At 45.4% G+C, this 18,720-nt stretch overlaps 1 protein-coding gene across 1 annotated transcript in view; it reads left to right on the top strand.

Moving 5' to 3' along the window:
- Nucleotides 1-3,664: 3,664 nt before the first annotated feature.
- NPSR1 (neuropeptide S receptor 1) overlaps nt 3,665-18,720 on the top strand; it is a 140,179-nt gene continuing 125,123 nt past the window's right edge. The window contains exons 1-2 of the mRNA XM_048510462.1: nt 3,665-3,724; nt 4,223-4,461. Of these exons, the coding sequence (XP_048366419.1) occupies nt 3,665-3,724; nt 4,223-4,461 (299 nt within the window). The remainder of the gene's footprint in view (nt 3,725-4,222; nt 4,462-18,720) is intronic.

Genomic DNA, 18,720 nt, shown 5'->3' with positions numbered 1-18,720 from the left:
GACCCATTACTCTGATAAAGCATGACTTCTCACCTCAACTTCTTCATGGCTCCGACAGGCACTGCTGTTATAAATAACGTTGTTAGATAAGTCACAAAAGGTCAGTCACACAGTCAGCAAATAATTCTGCTCATTTTGGTCAGCTCTGAATTAAATATAAACGTATCCGTTGGGATTTGGATTGACTTGCGCCAAAGGCCACAGAGTTTATTATAGCACTGTAAGATCTTATGCCTTTGCAAAGACACTCAACAGCAATAAAAATAGCACACCGTGTAGATTTTCAATGTGAGAAAATGTGCATTATGAAAAATCAGCCATAGTATATACAATTATATTTACAGCATAATACAACAAGGTCTATTTATCCTGGAAACTATCTCTCTGCTATGTATGCACACACACACAAAACTTTTTTATTGTGCAGTTCGCAAGTAGAGCAATTATCCCAGCTTCATTTTTTAAGTAATGATTTTAACTAAGTTTTTAACAACTACACATCATAATGAAAACAATACATACAGCTCTACGCTGATCCAGTCACCCTAGCACTAAAAGCTACTCATGCAACAGAGAAAAACAAAACAAAACAAATCGCGCCCCAGGCTTCAGCCTGGCAGCGCCATTGCAGCAGGGGAGGAACGAGGGAAAGCCTCTTCCCCCTGCCGGCCGGCCGGAGTCTGTCACGTGGCCGGGTGCCGGCACGTGACAGGGGCCAGGGCAGCCTTTAAAAGGCTGCGTCGGCAGGGCCCCGGCCTCCGTCGAGGCCGGCAGCTTCAGAAGGGGAAATGTTCGCACTGCGCTCTCCCTTGCCGGCTTCGTTGGGGGCCCCCGCTTGGGGCGGTTTGCGCCTTCGGTTGGGCTGCCGAGGGGGCGGGGACCGGGATCGCGGGTCCGGGCGATCCGGCCGTCTGGCGCTCTGGTTCCGTCTGGTGCTTGGGAAATCGTCGGGCGCTCGTCCAGGACGTAGCGTCTTTTTGTGGCTTCCCTTGGCTGGGGTGTTCATCGGCGCCGGGAAGGCTTTGGCCGGCGGCTCGCCCGGATTCGGGCGATTGTCCCGGCGGGCGGTTGGGCGCTCGTCGGGGCGTTCATTTGGGCGGTGGCTTGGCTCCGGCGGCCCCCTCCTCTCCCTGAACGGCGCTTGCTGCTTCCCTCCAGAAGCTTCAAGCGGTCCCGCTAGGGTCCAACACAACGGGGGAAAGGCTTGGCGCCAACAACAAACTGCGCGAGGCAGCGGTCTGCTCTTCGGCCTCGATGGCGGGGAGTGATCAGGGTGGTATTCCAGAGCCGTTGTTAGGCATGGTGGCGGCCGAGTCGGGGCAGTTGCCACTCCTTGCGTCTGCAGCGGCCATTTTCAGGCAGGCTCACTTTCCACAGGGCCCAAAGGCCCTGGCGTGCGGCCATCTTAGGTTCCCTCAGACTCACTCCCATTTGAGGGGCCATCTTATTTCCTCTTCGTGCCTGTCGCCTGGTTCATTCTTCTGGACAATGGAGAGCCTACTTCTTTCCATTCACAATTACCGTCTGTCCGAGTTTGGTGCATCAGGTGTTTAGGGCTAAGTTTTTAATGTTAGTTTACCGGGTCCAGCATGGTGTAGTGCAGCGTGGAGTAGTGGTTAAGAGCAGGTGCACTGTAATTTCCGGATGACCCGGATCCAAAATAATAGAGGGAGAGATCCAGCATGGTGTAGTGGTTAAGAGCAGGTGCACTGTGCTTTTTTCTGGATGACACAAATTCAAAATAACATGGAGAGATCCAGCGTGGTGTAGCGGTTAAGAGCAGGTGGTAGTTGGGAGAACCGGGTTTGACTCTCTGCTCAGCTTGAGCTGGGGAGGCTTAAATACTGCTTGCATACTAGGAATCAGGCCTCCACTCTCCCCACCAAAAAGCCAGCCTCAAGCTATGGCCCGGAGCTTTTTGGAATCACAGCTGATCTCTAAACTGTAGAGTAAGCAGCTGCTTTGGAGGGTGGATGCTTTGTTCGGTAGAACCCATTTCGCTCCAACCTGGAGATGGCAACCCTATCACCCCCAACACTTGGAAGGAAGGAAGTCAGTAATGTAAATGAGCAGGATTTGTAAGGGTTTAGTCATTTTAGGTTTTGAAATGCATATAGGGCAACCATGCATCATGACCATACCTTTGAAAAATAGTTGTCAAAACCTTTCTAAGCATCCTGATGATAAAAGGAATTCAGCAGTTGATTGCCCCTTTGCCCATTTCTTGCTACCTGTCACAAGGTAGGTAAGTTCTCTTCCTTTGAATATACGCCAAAGAGCAAACTGCCACTATGCCAAGCAAGAGGAAGTGATAAACTAAGGGACTGTAATTCAGCAGTTTTACAATGGGTGGTGAGCAAAGGACTTGACATGTGCCTTTGATGTGGCATTGGGAGATTCTAATTTGTTAAATAGATCATTCTTTCAGCCGAAGCTGGCTTGTCAGAGCTCGGAGGTTAACTGGGGCTGACTCTGGTTGGGCAGATTTCTTGCTGATTAAGCCAAATATATATGGTTCAAGGTTGACATTTATACCATGCAGAAATCCATTGGAAGGGATCATCCCTCTGTGCCTACTAAGCGACACTCAAGGTTTTTATCACAAGCTGTTGGGAAACGTGTCTTCACTGGATTTTACACAGGTCTTGGATTTATAGGACGAGTGCTGTTTATGGGCTTGAATTCAAGCGGTCATGGATGTGCTTTCCTGTTAGAGCACCCAAATTTGTCAGCAGGGTTGTAGCATTTTAAAGGGCCGTTAGGCCCAGTTGGCAAAACCATGGGTGACCATACGGCTTTTGGCCATTAGTGTTTACTATGGCACCAAAAAATTAATACCGTTAGAGCTTAGTTTGACAATTCACCCACTTTAGTAAGGGTTGGGCCCTTAGCCCAGGAGTTGGCGTGCTATGTGAACCAATTGGCATTTCTTTTAAGGCTGGTCTTTTCCAGGTATCAACACGGATATTGCCAACAGTTCAATTTGTCACCGGATGGATTGTTCCCGCTCCCTGGCTCCCAAAGCAACAGTAGCCGGAGGCATTTCCAGATCAGCCATGTATTGGTGGGCGATTTATTTGTTTTATTTATTTATTTTTGACTTGACATACCGCCCCATCCTTGGAGGGCTCTTGATCTTGATTGGCCAGGAGTCTTTCTTGTGGCAGTAGGGGACTCCTTCAGGGGAGACTTTAGTACTTGATTACTGGATGTAGTGGGTTCAGTCTTCCTCTCCCTGTTCCATCATATTGAGAGGTAGCACCTTTAAAAAATAAATAAAAATAAAAATAAAAATAAAAAAGTGAAGTGCCACAGGCCATTGGTGACAACAATCTGGTGATATGGCTGGCTGGTTCCGAACTGCCCAGCATGACAATGGGTCGAATTGTATCCACACGGAGTCAGCATGGTTCAGGGGTTCAGGTAAGAACATAAGAACTGGCCTGCTGGATCAGACCAGAGTCCATCTAGTCCAGCACTCTGCTACTCGCAGTGGCCCACCAGGTGCCTTTGGGAGCTCACATGCAGGAGGTGACAGCAATGGTATGAGGCTAAGACCTGGGATTACCACATGAACACCCCCACTGGCACCAGGGAAGCTGGCTGGGTGACCCTTGGGCCAGTCACACACTATGACTCTGCTTAAGAGTACCAGGGTGACATGATGGATGGCAGGGACAAACCATATCTGCAAAGAGAGGTGAACGCGAATCTGGTGTTCTGGGTAAACCACACCGCAGGGTCTTCATGTCCAGTCAATGAGGCAGCTGCGGTCCCAGCTCAATGGCCAGCTATGTCAGGCACTTTCTTTCACAGGGGATGGGTCTCCCCTGTTTTGATGGTATATTTTGTTTATTTTATTGGATCGCACGTCTTATTCAAATGAGAAAGTGCTAGAACAACAATCTTTCTGACCTTAATAGTCAAAAATTAATCAATTTAAAATGCAGAACATGATTCCAGCAGCTCTCTTCACTCCAACAGCATGGGCTGCTTAAAGCAGACTTCAGGATAAGTATTGATCCTGCTTATACTTAAGTTCGATCTTGGTCCTGGTTCTGGGCTATTACTCTGAGTGATGGCTTGGAATTTTATCACCGCCCCCCCCCCCTTTTTCGACTGGGTTCAGTCGCCCCAGAGCAAATTTGTATGGTCAGCCAGGGGTATCGTTAGTTGACAAGGTGAATGGTCAGCCTCAATTCTTTCTATTTTCTTTACCTAGTCTCATCGAGCCAGCCAACTGGAGTGTGGATCTGTGGACACAGCTCAGGCTGGTTGGTTTGCCTCATCGATCCAGAGGCAGTGGAACCTCGGCGGGGATTCCACCGTCAAGCTAGCTGATTCGGGCAGCATGGTTTGCGACGGGATGCGCTGCCGCCGCTGCTCAATGTGGTCCAACGCTGGCCAGGGCTCCACAGCTCATGGAATCATCATCCCACTCAGAAGGGCATTGATTGTCAGGCTAGTTGTTTACAGCTCGGAGAGCTGCATCTGCAGCTCCACTGCCCCAAAAATATGGTTATGCCTATCATATAGGTGGGCATGGTGGAATGCTTTCAGCCCTAGTACAGTGGAGCCTAGCACAAAAGTGCACTCTAGCTTGATCGGCTAGGTATCTGGGCTAAGCAGGTAAGGCCCTAGTTTTCAGTCGTTAGCAGAAAGCTGGGCCAGGACGAGGTTCATTTTGCCGAACACTTGTCAGCCCCTGGGAATCACTGACCATTCCCACTCTCGAAGCCCGAAGGGCCATGGTCGGTTGGCAGCAGTATTCCCCTAGGCCACAGGACCATAGGCAGCCCATTAAAAAGGGGCCCCTAAGAACGCTGCTTTGGCCTGTTATGGCTTTTTCCGGTGCAGTGAACTTGTTGCCCCGTCACCAAAGCATCAGTCCCCTTTGGCCTTTCAAAGGGTCGACATGTGCAGGGTTGATGGGGAGGCATTGACATGCTGGGCGAGAACAAAGAGTATATCACCTTTCTCCAAGCCTTTGGAAACATTTAAGTTGTTGCTTTATTAAATTTTAATTTGTGGGGCAGAGCAGGAAGAAGATCTGTTATTCACTTGCCACGCTACAAGTGTGTAGCGGGTTGCAATCCCACTTTCCTGTTTTGCATTTGCATTCATCCATGCAGGCAGCATTTGGAGCCAACCCGATGGCTCACATGGCTGCATTACCAGTGTCCAGATATCAATTCACAGCTGTTCTGCGGTGTTGCTTGTGATTTCTGGGTCTCCTTGCTGAACAGTGTGGTTCCCACCACGCAGACTAGACTCAGGCTACAGACCACTCAGGCTGGAGGCTGCTGGCAGTCTTTGGCTTTCCGTGGGTACATTTGGCTTCACCTTTGTTGTAACTCTGTTCTCTTTATAGTTCCGGTGGCGCGTCGTTACTGAGTTTGGCTGGTGGGCCACAGCGTTGTGTCCTGGGCTGGTCGTTACGCAGCAAAGTCCATGAGGTGGTCCCTACTCCCCTGGTTGCGGGATTCCGTCCTTCAATTCGGCTTCCCTGATGGAGTTGTGCTACAAGTGGGAGAGAATGGCATGGCTGGCTTGACGGGAGTGGCCTTGCAGGTCCTCATGGAGACTGACTTGAGCTTGCTGCGTTGTATGATGCCAAAAACCAAGCTGTTTGGTTGTGCTTACTAGAACAGAGGACTTGGAAGGATCCTCATGGAGCCTGACCTGAGCTTGCTGCATCGTAAGACGTCAAAGACCAAGCTGTCGAGTCGTGCTTATTGGAACAGAGGAATTGGAGGGATGCAGTTGCTCCCGCCAGGGAAATGAAGCCAAGGTTAAGGCTTGTCGGTCCGCAGCCCGGGTTGTACAGGATATGGGAGGGGATGTTATTCCCCATAGTGATATATCCTATGCGCTCGAGGCGCTGACTTTGCCCGATAGAGTACACTTATCAGATTGACGTCAGGACATCTGGCGAAATGATGTCGGTTATGCTCTGAAATGCTCTGCATGCACTAAGCTGCTCTGTTGCAGTGACTTCGCGGCATGCACTGAGCGAAACTGAGCGGCTTTGTTGCAGTTGCTTCACGGCACGCACTGAGCAAATGACGTCTGATTTGCTCTGTTGCAGTGGCTTTGCGGCACGCACTGAGCTGTGTGACTCTGGGCTGCTGAAGCTGGGGCGGGAGCTGTTGGTTTAACAGCTCGGTGGCGGTTTGGGCATAAGAGCACATCCTATTGTGGGAAGGCAGTAGCTTGCATGCCGGACCTTCCCACGGGGGCCTCCATATGAGGTCCGTGGTGGTGATAGAGCTCTTGAAGACAAGCCTTGGGGCCGTGCCAAGAGCTCGCTGCCCGGCAGGGAGGGGTGTCACAAATTGGGTTTGCGTCCATGTGGCATCTAGTAACTTCCTGTTCCGGTTCCCTCGGGGGATGTGCCAGACAGGGGTTCTGTCCGAAGGGCCTAAGGGGTCAGCTGGGGCTGCCCTATAACCAGGTCAGCGGTTCGCTGCCTGGGGGCCAGGATGTGCTCTGTTATGCTCGCCCAGCTTCAAAGTTTTGTTATATGTTAATAAATATGGGCTGCGGCCGATTTCTTTTCCAACAAACATGTGTCATGGTCATCAATTGAACGAGTCTCCACACATCTGCATGCAACTATTGACTTCCCACCCTGGCAAAGAGATGGCCCCATCTTCCTGCTCACCAATGCCTGATAACCTTAGCAAACTTTTAGACAATAATTTATAATTAAGCAATCTGGAGCAGACTATTGAAAAATACAACCCCCACCCCCCTCAAATACATATTTTTAAGGCTTGAGAAAATAATAATCTGTAATTTGGTTTGGTAAAATTAGTCTTTATATAACTTTTTCTGTAATATTGCAAAAAGGCTGTAACAAAACAGACGTCGTGGTTCATGAAGCAGAAAAAATGATAGTCCACCAGGGAAAGTGATCACTGATCTTTTGAGTCATTGGATCACAACTGATAACAAATGATGATATTAATACATGAGTGTGCTTTTAAAATTATTAACCCTTTTTAGTCCAAATGGAATGCGAGAAATTTGCGAGATAAATGGATTTCTGTTTTTGAAATCTGTCCCATCACTGGAGCAAAAAGTTAGCGATATCGTTCCTTTATATGAAAAAGTTTTGAAGGTGTGGGAGGATTTTTTTTTTCATTTGGCAACCCTGCAGTTTGCTTAAAATTTACTGCTCACAGAAAACCATGCAGACCTAGGATTTTAACCCAGCTGTCTCTCTGATGTGATAATTCCCTTTGTACAGAGGACTGCTGTTTTAAAGTCTGGGAGCATTCAAATGTGTGATTCTCCCTTGTGCAGAAAATGTACCATGCCAAATGAACTACGTCAAGTTCTATGCATCTCGAATTGGCTGTCGCTGACTGCAATATTTGAAGTTTCTGAAAAGCTTTCCTATAGAACAGATTGGCTAGTGACTTTTGAACACCTGGATCCGTATGGTGTTGCTGGATCCATATGGCCAGAGTTGTTGCCAGCTGTCTCCTTTGCTTGTACCTTAGTGTGAAGTACCTTGTTTGTGCTCTGTTTGGGGCACAGTCTGTTCTTGAGTCTGTTGGCTCACATCTGAGTATAAGCCTTCCTCAGTGGTTTTCTGTTCAGAGGCTAATTTTGTTTTTCAGCTTGTTTTATTCTTGCATCGTATGGTTGGTTTGCAGCAGTTACAACCATGCCCAATATTAATTTAACTGGGCAGTCTAGTCTGGACCTATTATTTTAGATGTTAAGGCCACCTTGAAAGTATACAGGAGGACAAAGAGCAAATAGGATGGAAGGAGATCCAATCCATCATCAGTTAAGGGGTTACTTGTAAACACCACAAAGGGGAGAGTATGCCATTATCACTGGGAAGAGAAATTATTAGAAAAGGTAACACTGACAAACACTGAAATAACAAAGTATGTAAAATGTGATGTAAATGGATGTTTCCATGGGTGTCTGTGACTTCTATAAACTGAGAGTTCCAATATCTCTGGGGACCCACCTATTTCTATACTTCTGTGCCAGCTGACGATGTATCCAATGAAGTGGGTTTAGCTGCACAAAGCCTTTTGCCCCAAAGGTCTCCTGTGATGAAGTTGTATCCTGTAACTCCAACAGGCAAACTCACACCAGCATGATAGATAGCTTTGATCTCCTGGATGGAGAACCGGAAAGCCTATGCAAATTTACCAGTAAGCAAATGGTCAAAACATCAAAGCCTAGATTGCTTCATGGCAGGGAGGGTAGTTTTCCTGGGAAGTGAGGAGAAAGGCTTGGAGAGATTCCACCTCAGGACTTGGCCGGAGAATCATCTCTGGGCCATGGGCTCCCGAGATAAAGACAAAGGAATCAAAAGGAACGTGCTATGCTAAGAAATCTATGTAAGGGGGTCTTTTTATTATTTTTGTTTGAAATAAAGCCTTTGAAACTCGGCAGTTTGGTGTTTTTGGTTGGAGAAGAACCCGGTAAGAGATGCTAGATTGGACCCCCCCCCCCCATCTTGATCTCATGACATGGTGGCAGCGGTGGTGATCTCATGACATCTCCCATCACAGAACGAATATAGTTTAAAAATAACTCAACTCCAAGGAGCTGACATAGCAACTACACTAGAATCCATGTCAATTGTGCCTATACCCACCCTTGACAAAATGGCTTGCCTTTGGCACCTGCTGTACCTCCTTGGGCCTTTCCAGTTGGGGATTCAAACTCTCTACTGAAAATTCATTCCCAATACACAGGGAACAAAGATTGGTCACCACTACAACTTAGTGCGGAGAGGAAGCCACTATGCCAAAATCCCAGGGCCTCTCACTGTTTGCTCCGGCAAATGGGGAGGGATTAGGCCAGGCCTGGCCTAAAATAGGCCACCTGGCCCCACTCCCCCGTGACATCAGGGCACCAGTGTCACTGCCTGGTGCCCTGGAGGCCTGCCGCTCCTGTGCAGCACCTGCAAGCCTGAAACCTCGCGAGCTATTGGCAGCTCGTGAGGCAACGGGAAAAACGGCAGCTACCTAGGAGGCTGTCCCTTCCCCACCAGCAATGGTGGCCACGGTAAGTCTTCTAGGTCCATCACTTGCCTGTCCATGAAGAGGAACCTCTCACCTACTGAGAAAACTGGAGGGGTGGGGATGACATCACAGATGCATCACTTCTGGTCACTGCTTCTGTGACTCTCTCTTTCTCAGTTTCTGTGATTTTTACCATAGAGATTCCTACAGAATTCCTACAGATTTACTGATATGGTGACATTACCCCACACCCTCCCCCACAAAAGGTTCCCAGGGTTGTTGGCACAGGGTTGGCAACCCCAATTTCTTTCTCCAGCACTATCCATTTTTGGTTTTTATGGCAGTGCAGCTGTACTGGCACCAGGCCTATCCCAGCATAATCTTTGGGGAGTCATACCTTGTACTTCCAGGTCCACTAACATAAATCTGAGTTACACTGGATTCTTTCTGAGTTACACTAGTGGTATCCTGAGTGGTTTTACCAATGTCCATAGAACTCCACCAAAACCCAGTAGGCATTTTGATACCCCAGGATTTTGTTGTTTCTGCTGCAGTAGACTAACTATCCCCTAGAATGTTTCTTTCATCATAGAATCCACACAGCATCCAATGTAATTGGGAGTCATTGCTACAGAAAATGACAGGGGCCTCACAAGTCAGAATTGAAATGTAAAATGTTGAGAACACTTGCTGCTTGCTTAATGGGAGGCCACTATGATTACACCTGCTGTCATTTCAGCAAAGCGGAGGAAAGGGCATCATGGGCATCTCAGAGAGCAAAATGAGTCTACAGTTGAAGCTGCTCATCAGTATAATGAACACATTTTATTCCTTGGCTCCTGTTCTTCATCTATCTGAACCTTTTTTGCAAATCTCAATGAATTTTAAAACACATGGATTCCTGAGTAAAGAGGATGTTGACTTCATGGGAACCTTACGGGGGAAAGCTTTAACAAAGGAGGTCTGAAAGTCACACTAGGATATTATCAATGGTGTTGAGAGCATGGCTATGGTTATTGGGAGGTATTTTTAAAAAGCAGTTGCAACAAATGTTCTTAAACTTGACTTGGTTTACCTGTAATCCAAGACTGTATCTTGCTGAAAAATTTGTCCCTCTGACAAAATCTCTTGACTTCTGACATGATGGGCCTGTGATGGTCTCTTGTAGTGATGCACTGCTGACCCAGCAGCACCGCGGTAGAACGTTGGAACACCAACGGACCTACGGCCTTCTGGTCGCACCGCACCCCCACTCCTCATCCCCCTATGAGTCATGGGTCATGAACTGTCTGGCTCAGTCACCGGGCGCAGGGACAATGGTCTTGCCCCCAGGTGAGGATTAGGCTCAGACGCTTACGCTCCTCTCCGCACGTAGCCAGGTGAGATCATGCATCACATGATGATCTCCAGGTCTCCCGGTCTCCCGCTCATCTCCCTACCCACCTCCTTTACACGCCCACAATGAAACCCTAATAAAAGGTGCCAGAGACCAGCACAGGGAGAGTTGTCAGGATCACGAAATCCCGCGCTTCCTGTTGCTGACGCTCTCCACCAGATGGAACCTCCTCCGCGTCTCGCCTATTCCTTAGCAACGACCCTGCGGGGATGACTACAGTCTCTGTCCTTCAGGGTAACTTTGGCCTCCTCCACAGGGTCACAGTTAAAGACAGGAGGGGGGTTCCATCTCCTTTCCAGGTCCTGCATGGTGATGGTGTAGTGATTAAGAGCAGTGGACTCCAACATGGAAAAACAGTGTAGTGATTAAGAGCAGTGGACTCCAACATGGAAAAACAGGTTTGATTCCCCACTCCTCTACACGAGCACTTATCTGGTGAATTTGTTTCCCCACTCCTACACATAAAGCCTGCTGGGTGACCTTGGACTAGTCACAGTTCTCTCTCAGAATGCTGTCATGTTCACAAACCACACAGGGTGTCTGTTGTGGGGAGAGGAAGGGACGGAGTTTGTAAGCCTCTTGGAGACTTGTTACAGTTGAGAAAAACAGTATACAAATTCAAACTTTTGTTTCATTGCTTGAGATGGTTTGTGTCACATTTGTGTTTTGTGGTGGATTCCTGAGTTTGACATTGCATCAGGCTCTTGGGTTGTACATTGGTTTAGATTCTCTGATTTTACATTTGTGGGACTTAAAACAATCCATTTTGGAGTCTCCGTTTTGAATTTGGCTTCTCAAGCTGTACATTTGTTGTGTTATTTCTATATTGCCCCTCCCTTCTGCTGGGATTCTCTGGTTGTTTATTGAATCTTTGGGTTTCTTTGGTTCTGCTTATTTTGGCCAGGGGTTATTTTGCTTGCTCTTGTGTCTTTTGCTGTTCCTTGCCCTGCATATAGCATGGAATTTCCTCCTCCCATAGGTAACAATGGAGGATGACTGAAGCCATTTTGTTCAGGGGCCCATAGAATTGGACCTGTTGGTCCAATTTGTATGAAACTTATGGGTTATTTAATGGACAGGCATCAGCAGCCCTGCTGCACCTGTGGTGTTTTTTTCTCAGAAAACAACCTCTCCAATCCTCTGGAAACATTCCCCATAGAGGACAATGGAGCCAATGATATCTGAATCCTGGGTGGTGGGGTGAGGTGGCGGGGAGAGAACATGATGATATTTGAAACCTATTTAGCTTTTTGAAACCTATTTCGTTTTTGAAACCTATTTAGCATAAATGACCTAGAAGTAGGGGTGGGTAGCGTGGTGGCCAAGTTTGCAGATGATACCAAATTATGTAGGGTGGTGAGAACCACAAAGGATTGAGAAGAGCTCCAAACGGACCTTGATAAATTAGGTGAGTGGGCTCAGAAATGGCAAATGCAGTTCAATGTAGCAAAATGTAAAGTGATGCACATAGGGGCAAAAAATCCAAACTTCACATACACGCTACAGGGGTCAGTGCTATCAGTCACAGACCAGGAAAGGGATTTAGGCGTCTTAGTTGATAGTTCCATGGGAATGTCAACTCAATGCATGGCAGCTGTAAAAAAGGCAAACTGTATGCTGGGGATCATTAGAAAAGGAATTGATAATAAAACTGCAAAGATTGTCATGCCCTTATATAAAGCAGTGGTGCGACCGCACTTGGAGTACTGTGTCCAGTTCTGGTCGCCGCATCTCAAAAAGGATATTGAAGAGATAGAAAAAGTGCAGAGAAGGGCAACAAGGACGATTGAGGGACTGGAGCACCTTCCCTATGAGGAGAGGCTGCAGCGTTTGGGACTCTTTAGTTTGGAGAGGAGGCGGCTGAGGGGGGATATGATTGAAGTCTACAAAATTATGCATGGGGTAGAAAATGTTGACAGAGAGAAATGTTTCTCTCTTTCTCACAATACTAGAACCAGGGGGCATACATTGAAAATGCTGGGGGGAAGAATTAGAGCTAATAAAAGGAAACACTTCTTCACGCAACGTGTGATTGGTGTTTGGAATATGCTGCCACAGGAGGTGGTGATGGCCACTCACCTGGATAGCTTTAAAAGGGGCTTGGACAGATTTATGGAGGAGAAGTCGATTTATGGCTACCAATCTTGATCCTCCTTGATCTGAGATTGCAAATGCCTTAACAGACCAGGTGATTGGGAGCAACAGCCGCAGAAGGCCATTGCGTTCACATCCTACATGTGAGCTCCCAAGGGCACCTGGTGGGCCACTGCGAGTAGCAGAGAGCTGGACTAGATGGACTTTGGTCTGATCCAGCTGGCTTGTTCTTATGTTCTTAGCTGGGAACACTGATATTTTTCAGCTGTCTGATATCCAAACCCATGAATACCATTTTTAAGGTGCACATCTTTAGCACCAAATGTTGTCATTGCTACAAAATAAGCAAAGCAAACAAAAAAGAACCAACCCAATAAAGAAATGTATTTGGAGGCAACTTTACAGCAAATGGTTCTTACTTGCCAGCTTGGTAATTGAACAGCAGACTTGGGTGACATGATTTTTGACTCTCGATCCTTTGGAAAGGAGGGATCGTAATATTTCCCCCACTATTACCCTTGGTTTTAAATTGGCATTTCTTTGTCTTAGTGTTTTTGATGATGTGTGAATGATGATGGTGGTGATGATTTATATATTATTGATTTTGTGAGGAGTCATGTTTCTCTACCCAAGTACAGTGCACCTGCCCCTCTTCTGACTGGTTCAACAGATCAAGACACCTTTTTATGACCTGCTCCACAAACAACTGTTTTGTGACAGGCTCCACAGACCGAGCCACAGTTTTTGTGACCGAGAACTTCCAAGGCTCTTGGGAAACAAATTAAGTGAAAACAAGGCTGGCCTCCTTTGCTAGAGTAACTTAACTTGATGCTAATTATCCCATAGAAAATATCTATAATTTTTTGTAAATTACAACGGTTGGTATTTTAAACATGTTTTAAACTCTTTTAATCATATATACTGGAAGTAGTTTGGATGCAGGAACTGAAGATGTAATACATGCAGCAAAAAAATTGTCATGTCCTTATTTCCCAAAACTCATTAATGAAGTCATTTATTTTCTGTGACCTTCACCTACCTGGATTGGCGCAACCAGAACTTTAAAAGCTTCCTCACATTTCATTTAATATAAACCTACATTTCTTATAAGTCTACATTTTTTCCTCTCTCTCAGTTGGATTTAACTCAGAACATGACTGGACTGGTGTTTTTAAACTGATCTTTTTACTGTGGTATACATTGGAGAGCATTCCTTCTGAGCATAAAAAGGGCATCAATTTGTATTCATGTGTGCAAAATCCTTAATGAGAAATAAGAAAGCAAGGCCCAGGCACACTGACACATTTCTATAGTGCCGCAGTACTGCAAAAAAAGAAGAAGCTGTCTTCTCCCATTTATTTATTTGTTTAGAAAATGTATATGCCACCTTTTCAGAGACCCTTGGGGTGAGGAAGTAATTTTTCTTCAGGTCAGACTGACCAGGGATCCTGGAGGTTTTTTGCCTTCTTTTAGGCATAGGGCAGAGGTCACTGAGGAAGTGAAGGGGGAGTCATTGTGAATTTCCTGCCTTGTGCAGGGGGTTGGACTAGATGACCCTTGAGGTTCCATCCAGCTTCCAGGTTTTATGTTTATAAGTTCATCTTTGGATGTTTTTCCTCTGCTGTCCTGGACACAGGCGGCATTCTCAGTTGCACTGCCACATCTCTGAAATACTCTTCCAAGAAAATTCACATGGACCCTTCTTTTTTGCTTTTTTCCCAGTTGCTAAAAACAGTCCTCTTACTTTTTAAATTTTTGTAGTGAATTGGGAACTACGTCTTCTGCTCATGATACTGGCCAGTATTTTTAGTCGATCGTGTTGCTCTGTTGTAAATTAGGGAAAGCCGTTGGCCTGTTATATTTTATACTAGGATTTTATAATTCATATGTCGAAATCTGCCACTGAGATTTCTTTGAACAGGGGAAAAAATGAATGCAAGAGCAAACAGCATCTTTTTCCTAAATAAACAAACAAATGAAAAGAAATATGGCAGGAAGAGTGAACCAGTACGTTTGCAGAACAGTTTGAGAGTCTTGCCACAAGTGGTAGATTTGGGGCTATTTCTAGACCAGCCCATTTCAGTGTCCGTAGGCCAGACCAAAACTTCTCTTAATCCCTCTTAATCCCTTATACCTCCAGCAACTGCTTTACCTAATCCCAGATTGCTTTATTTGATTGGTTTCATAGGTCCACAACATTTCAAAGTTTTGAGATCATGTCATAACACAGCACAATTGCTCAGAGAGGAAGAAAAGGCTGCTGGGTATTCTTTTTAATCTTAAATCCTATGGACAAAAAAATGTGCCTGAACCCTCCATGGATTTATTTACATTTGAGAAGCATGATTATCAACACTGTCCTGGCAGGTAACTAGTGGGCCTGTGGAGCATAATCCAAGAATCTTTTATGTGAAGGATGTACATCACTCAGCTGCCAGAATCCAGCAGGTCACTTTAGAGATCTCTATTCAGATCTCTGTTCAGAGCATAATGATGTTTCCATGAGGTGGTGACACTCCGGGGAAGAGTTCTTCATCTTTCTTCTAAGATATTCCCTCTTCTGTTGCACATTATGATTGCTACTTTCTGCCTATTCATTTGGTGAGATAGAGTTCAACGTATTTACAAACAACATCTCTCTCTCTCTCTCTCTCTCTCTCTCTCTCTCTCGATAGATAGATAGATAGATAGATAGATAGATAGATAGATAGATAGATAGATAGATAGATAGATAGATAGATAGATAGATAGATAGATAGATAGATAGATAGATAGATAGATAGATAGATAGATAGATACACACTTATATACATTACACACACATAGATATACACACATACATATACTTACACATGTATGTATGTATGTATGTATGTATGTATGTATGTGTGTGTGTGTATGTATGTATGTATGTGTGTGTGTGATGGTATGTATGTGTGTGTGTATGTATGTGTGTGTATGTATGTATTTGTGTGTATGTGTGTGTATGTATGTATGTGTGTGTGTGTATGTATGTGTGTGTATGTATGTATTTGTGTGTATGTGTGTATGTGTGTGTATGTATGTATGTGTGTGTGTGTATGTGTGTGTGTATGTATGTGTGTGTGTATGTGTGTGTGTATGTATGTATGTGTGTGTGTGTATGTATGTATGTATGTGTGTGTATGTATGTGTGTGTGTGTATGTATGTATGTATGTGTGTGTGTGTGTGTGTGTGTGTGTGTGTGTGTGTGTGTGTGTGTGTGTGTGTGTGTGTGTGTGTGTGTGTGTATGTATGTATGTATCCACACACAGAGCATCTGGAGCTCTTACCATTCTCATTTTGTCTTTTTCTGAAGTCTGGACCACACACAGGTAGCAAATGTCCCACAATAGGGTCAAATAGAAAGGAACCAAAAAGTTCTACCTTTTGGGAGGGAAGCCCAGTATATGTGGAAGAAATAAAATATTTGAATTTGTGCCCTCAAATTGTACAACCCCACCTAAAAAGACTAGTTGCTAAAGGATCTTGTGTTTCAAGAGACAGTCATGTCCCACATGGGTTAAATCAGCCCCCAGTGGCAACTTTCGAAGGAAAAAAGGACATCATTTCACTGATTGTCTTCACACGAAGAAGGAAGAAAAAAATCTAGACTCCCGAAAATAAAATTTCAAAATTGAAACATTTTAAGTACAGTCCTTGTCCATTTTAAGTACAGTCCTTATCCAGGCAAAAGCTACACCTAATGTTATTGATTTGTGTGTTCAGGTGACTGATGCTCTTAGCCAACATTGTTTGAAGAAGAAAGATAAAAACAGATGACAAAAATATGTCTCACTTCATGAATCAAATTGGAATCCTTTCGAAGGTCACCAGAGCTTGGATGTAACAGAAAATGGGGCAGATCTTTTAACACTGCTTGTTACAGAGGAAATAGCACACACTTTAAAACTGCTTTCAGTGCTCTTTGAAGCTGTGCGGAATAGCAAAATCCACTTGCAAACAGTTGTGAAAGTGGTTTGAAAATGCATTATTTTGCGTGTGCGGAAAGGGCCTATAAACCACATTCCCTACCTAATCCCTTGGTTTCTGCCAGATCCAAACTAACTTCTTTTTTTCTTCCTAAAATCAAAGAAAAATAAGTTTAGCTTTTCAAATATTTGTTGTCTGATAGAAAACATTTCCAACAGATATTTTTGATGGCATGGAGAGCTGGGAATCAACGGGGTTTTTTTGAATGCGTATGAACAATGAATTTGTCTGTTTGCATGATAACATTAGTTTTAGACTTACTACTGTGATGTCTCTTCGTGCTTTCCGACAGCGTCACTCAGAGCACAATTCTAAGCAGAATTACCCCTTCTAAATCCATTGATTTGACTGTCAGCCTCTGCCCAGGTGGCTAATTTTGCAATCATTTCTTGTGATCACTTTGCAACAGAAGACATTGACTACATAGGCACAGAAAGCTCACAATATATGTCCTTCTTAAAGGATTCGTCTGACTGTGCATGTTCAAAGAGGGCTAACTGTGAATTATTCTGTGAACTATTTTCACTGTGAATTATTCTATGAACTACTGCATGCATAAATTATTGAAAATAGCAATATTGTTATGCTAAAACTGTATTTACTGTGTTGAAGAAAACAGATCGAGATCCCAGCAGAGCCGTCTGGCAGCTGCACTTTCAGGTGAGACAGTATTGATGGACTACTTAATGAATCTCAGTCCAGTCTTTTCTAGAACTGTTCGGCACTCTAAAGCAGTGATGGCGAACCTATTGCACAGGTGCCAAAGGTGGCACTCAGAGCCCTCTCTGTGGGCACGGGCAAACAGAGTCGCACCCCCCCACCACATCTAGGCTGGCCTAGGCTGCTGGGATCGATTATTAGCATTAAACCTAGGACCTAGTTTTGGGGAAGCAGTGTAGGCAACCCTGTTAAGTGCTGTTAAACACCACTGATTTTCATGCGAAGAACTAAAGTGCGATCCTTTACCTGGGAGTAAGCTCGGTTGCTGGCAATGGGGCTTGCTTCTGAGCAAACCCTCCTAGGGTCATGATTCACCCGTTGGAAGAGTTGCACGGTTGCTTCAAAGCAAAGCCTCCGACTACCACCAAGCTTACTCCCAAGTAACACACACTTCAGAGCCAACTGTTTTTTTCTAAACTTAAACCTCAGTATTCAGGTTAAATTGCCATGTTGGCACTTTGTGATAAATAAGTGGGTTTTGGGTTGCAATTTGGGCACTCGGTCTCGAAAAGGTTCGTCACCACTGCTCTAAAGCCTTTGACAATTCAGTCACCACTATAGTTCCTAAGCCACTTCCATGGATTCCACAATGATTTGGGGAACATGGCAATGCTGGCCTCATTCCACGGTCACAGTTTCTTCCCCTCAGGAAATAGTTCTACATGTTGCTGAGGAAGGGTGTATTTATTTATTTCCCCACAAAACAGGAATCATTTATCCGGAAAACCTGTCCAATCAACAACTTATGAACTGTGTGTTTAATATCGCTGCTGACAACTCTACGAACTTTGCATGTTAGTGTTTTGTTGATACATTCAAATACATACCATTTTATGAACAGATTGGAAGTCATCCCCTCGGGTGTGCTTGGTTGGGGCACAGCAGGGAACAAGTAAGCCTGAGGTTGTTATTGGTGTTTGGCTCAGAACCCAGATGGCAAGGAACACTGACTCCCCCTGGACTTCTTCCTGGATGAGCCAAGAGGAACTTGTGCTAGGGGTGCCACATGGGGATCCCCCTGGAATTACAATTCATCTCCAGACTACAGAGATCAGTTCCTCTGGAGACTGTGGATGCTTTGGAGGGTAAACTCTATGGTATTATAGCCCACTGAGGTCCTTGTCCTTCCCAGGCTCCACCCCCAAATCTCCAAAAAGCTTCCCAACCTGTATCTTGTAACCCTACCCTCCATCCCACACCACCGTGACCTTAACTCTAACTACACCAGCATAGTGTAGTGGTTAAGAGCAGGATAACTCTAATCTGGAGAAGCGGGTTTGATTCCCCACTCCTCCACATGAGCGGTGGCCTCCTATCTGGTTAATTGGATTTTTTCCCCCACTTCTGCACATGAAGCCTACTGTGTGACTGTGGGCTAGTCATAGTTCTCTTAGGGGCTTTCCGCACTACAGAAGGGAGCTAAGGTCAACTCGGTTCCCTTCAGTGGGGGGCGATTCCAGGCTGTAAGCACAGCAACTTACTTGGTCCCCTGGAACCGA

The sequence above is a fragment of the Sphaerodactylus townsendi genome, linkage group LG11 (genome assembly GCF_021028975.2).
Source record: "Sphaerodactylus townsendi isolate TG3544 linkage group LG11, MPM_Stown_v2.3, whole genome shotgun sequence".
Lineage (NCBI taxonomy): Eukaryota > Metazoa > Chordata > Lepidosauria > Squamata > Sphaerodactylidae > Sphaerodactylus > Sphaerodactylus townsendi.
Note: the sequence above shows the minus strand (reverse complement) of the source record. Positions and strands in the feature narration are given on the sequence as shown.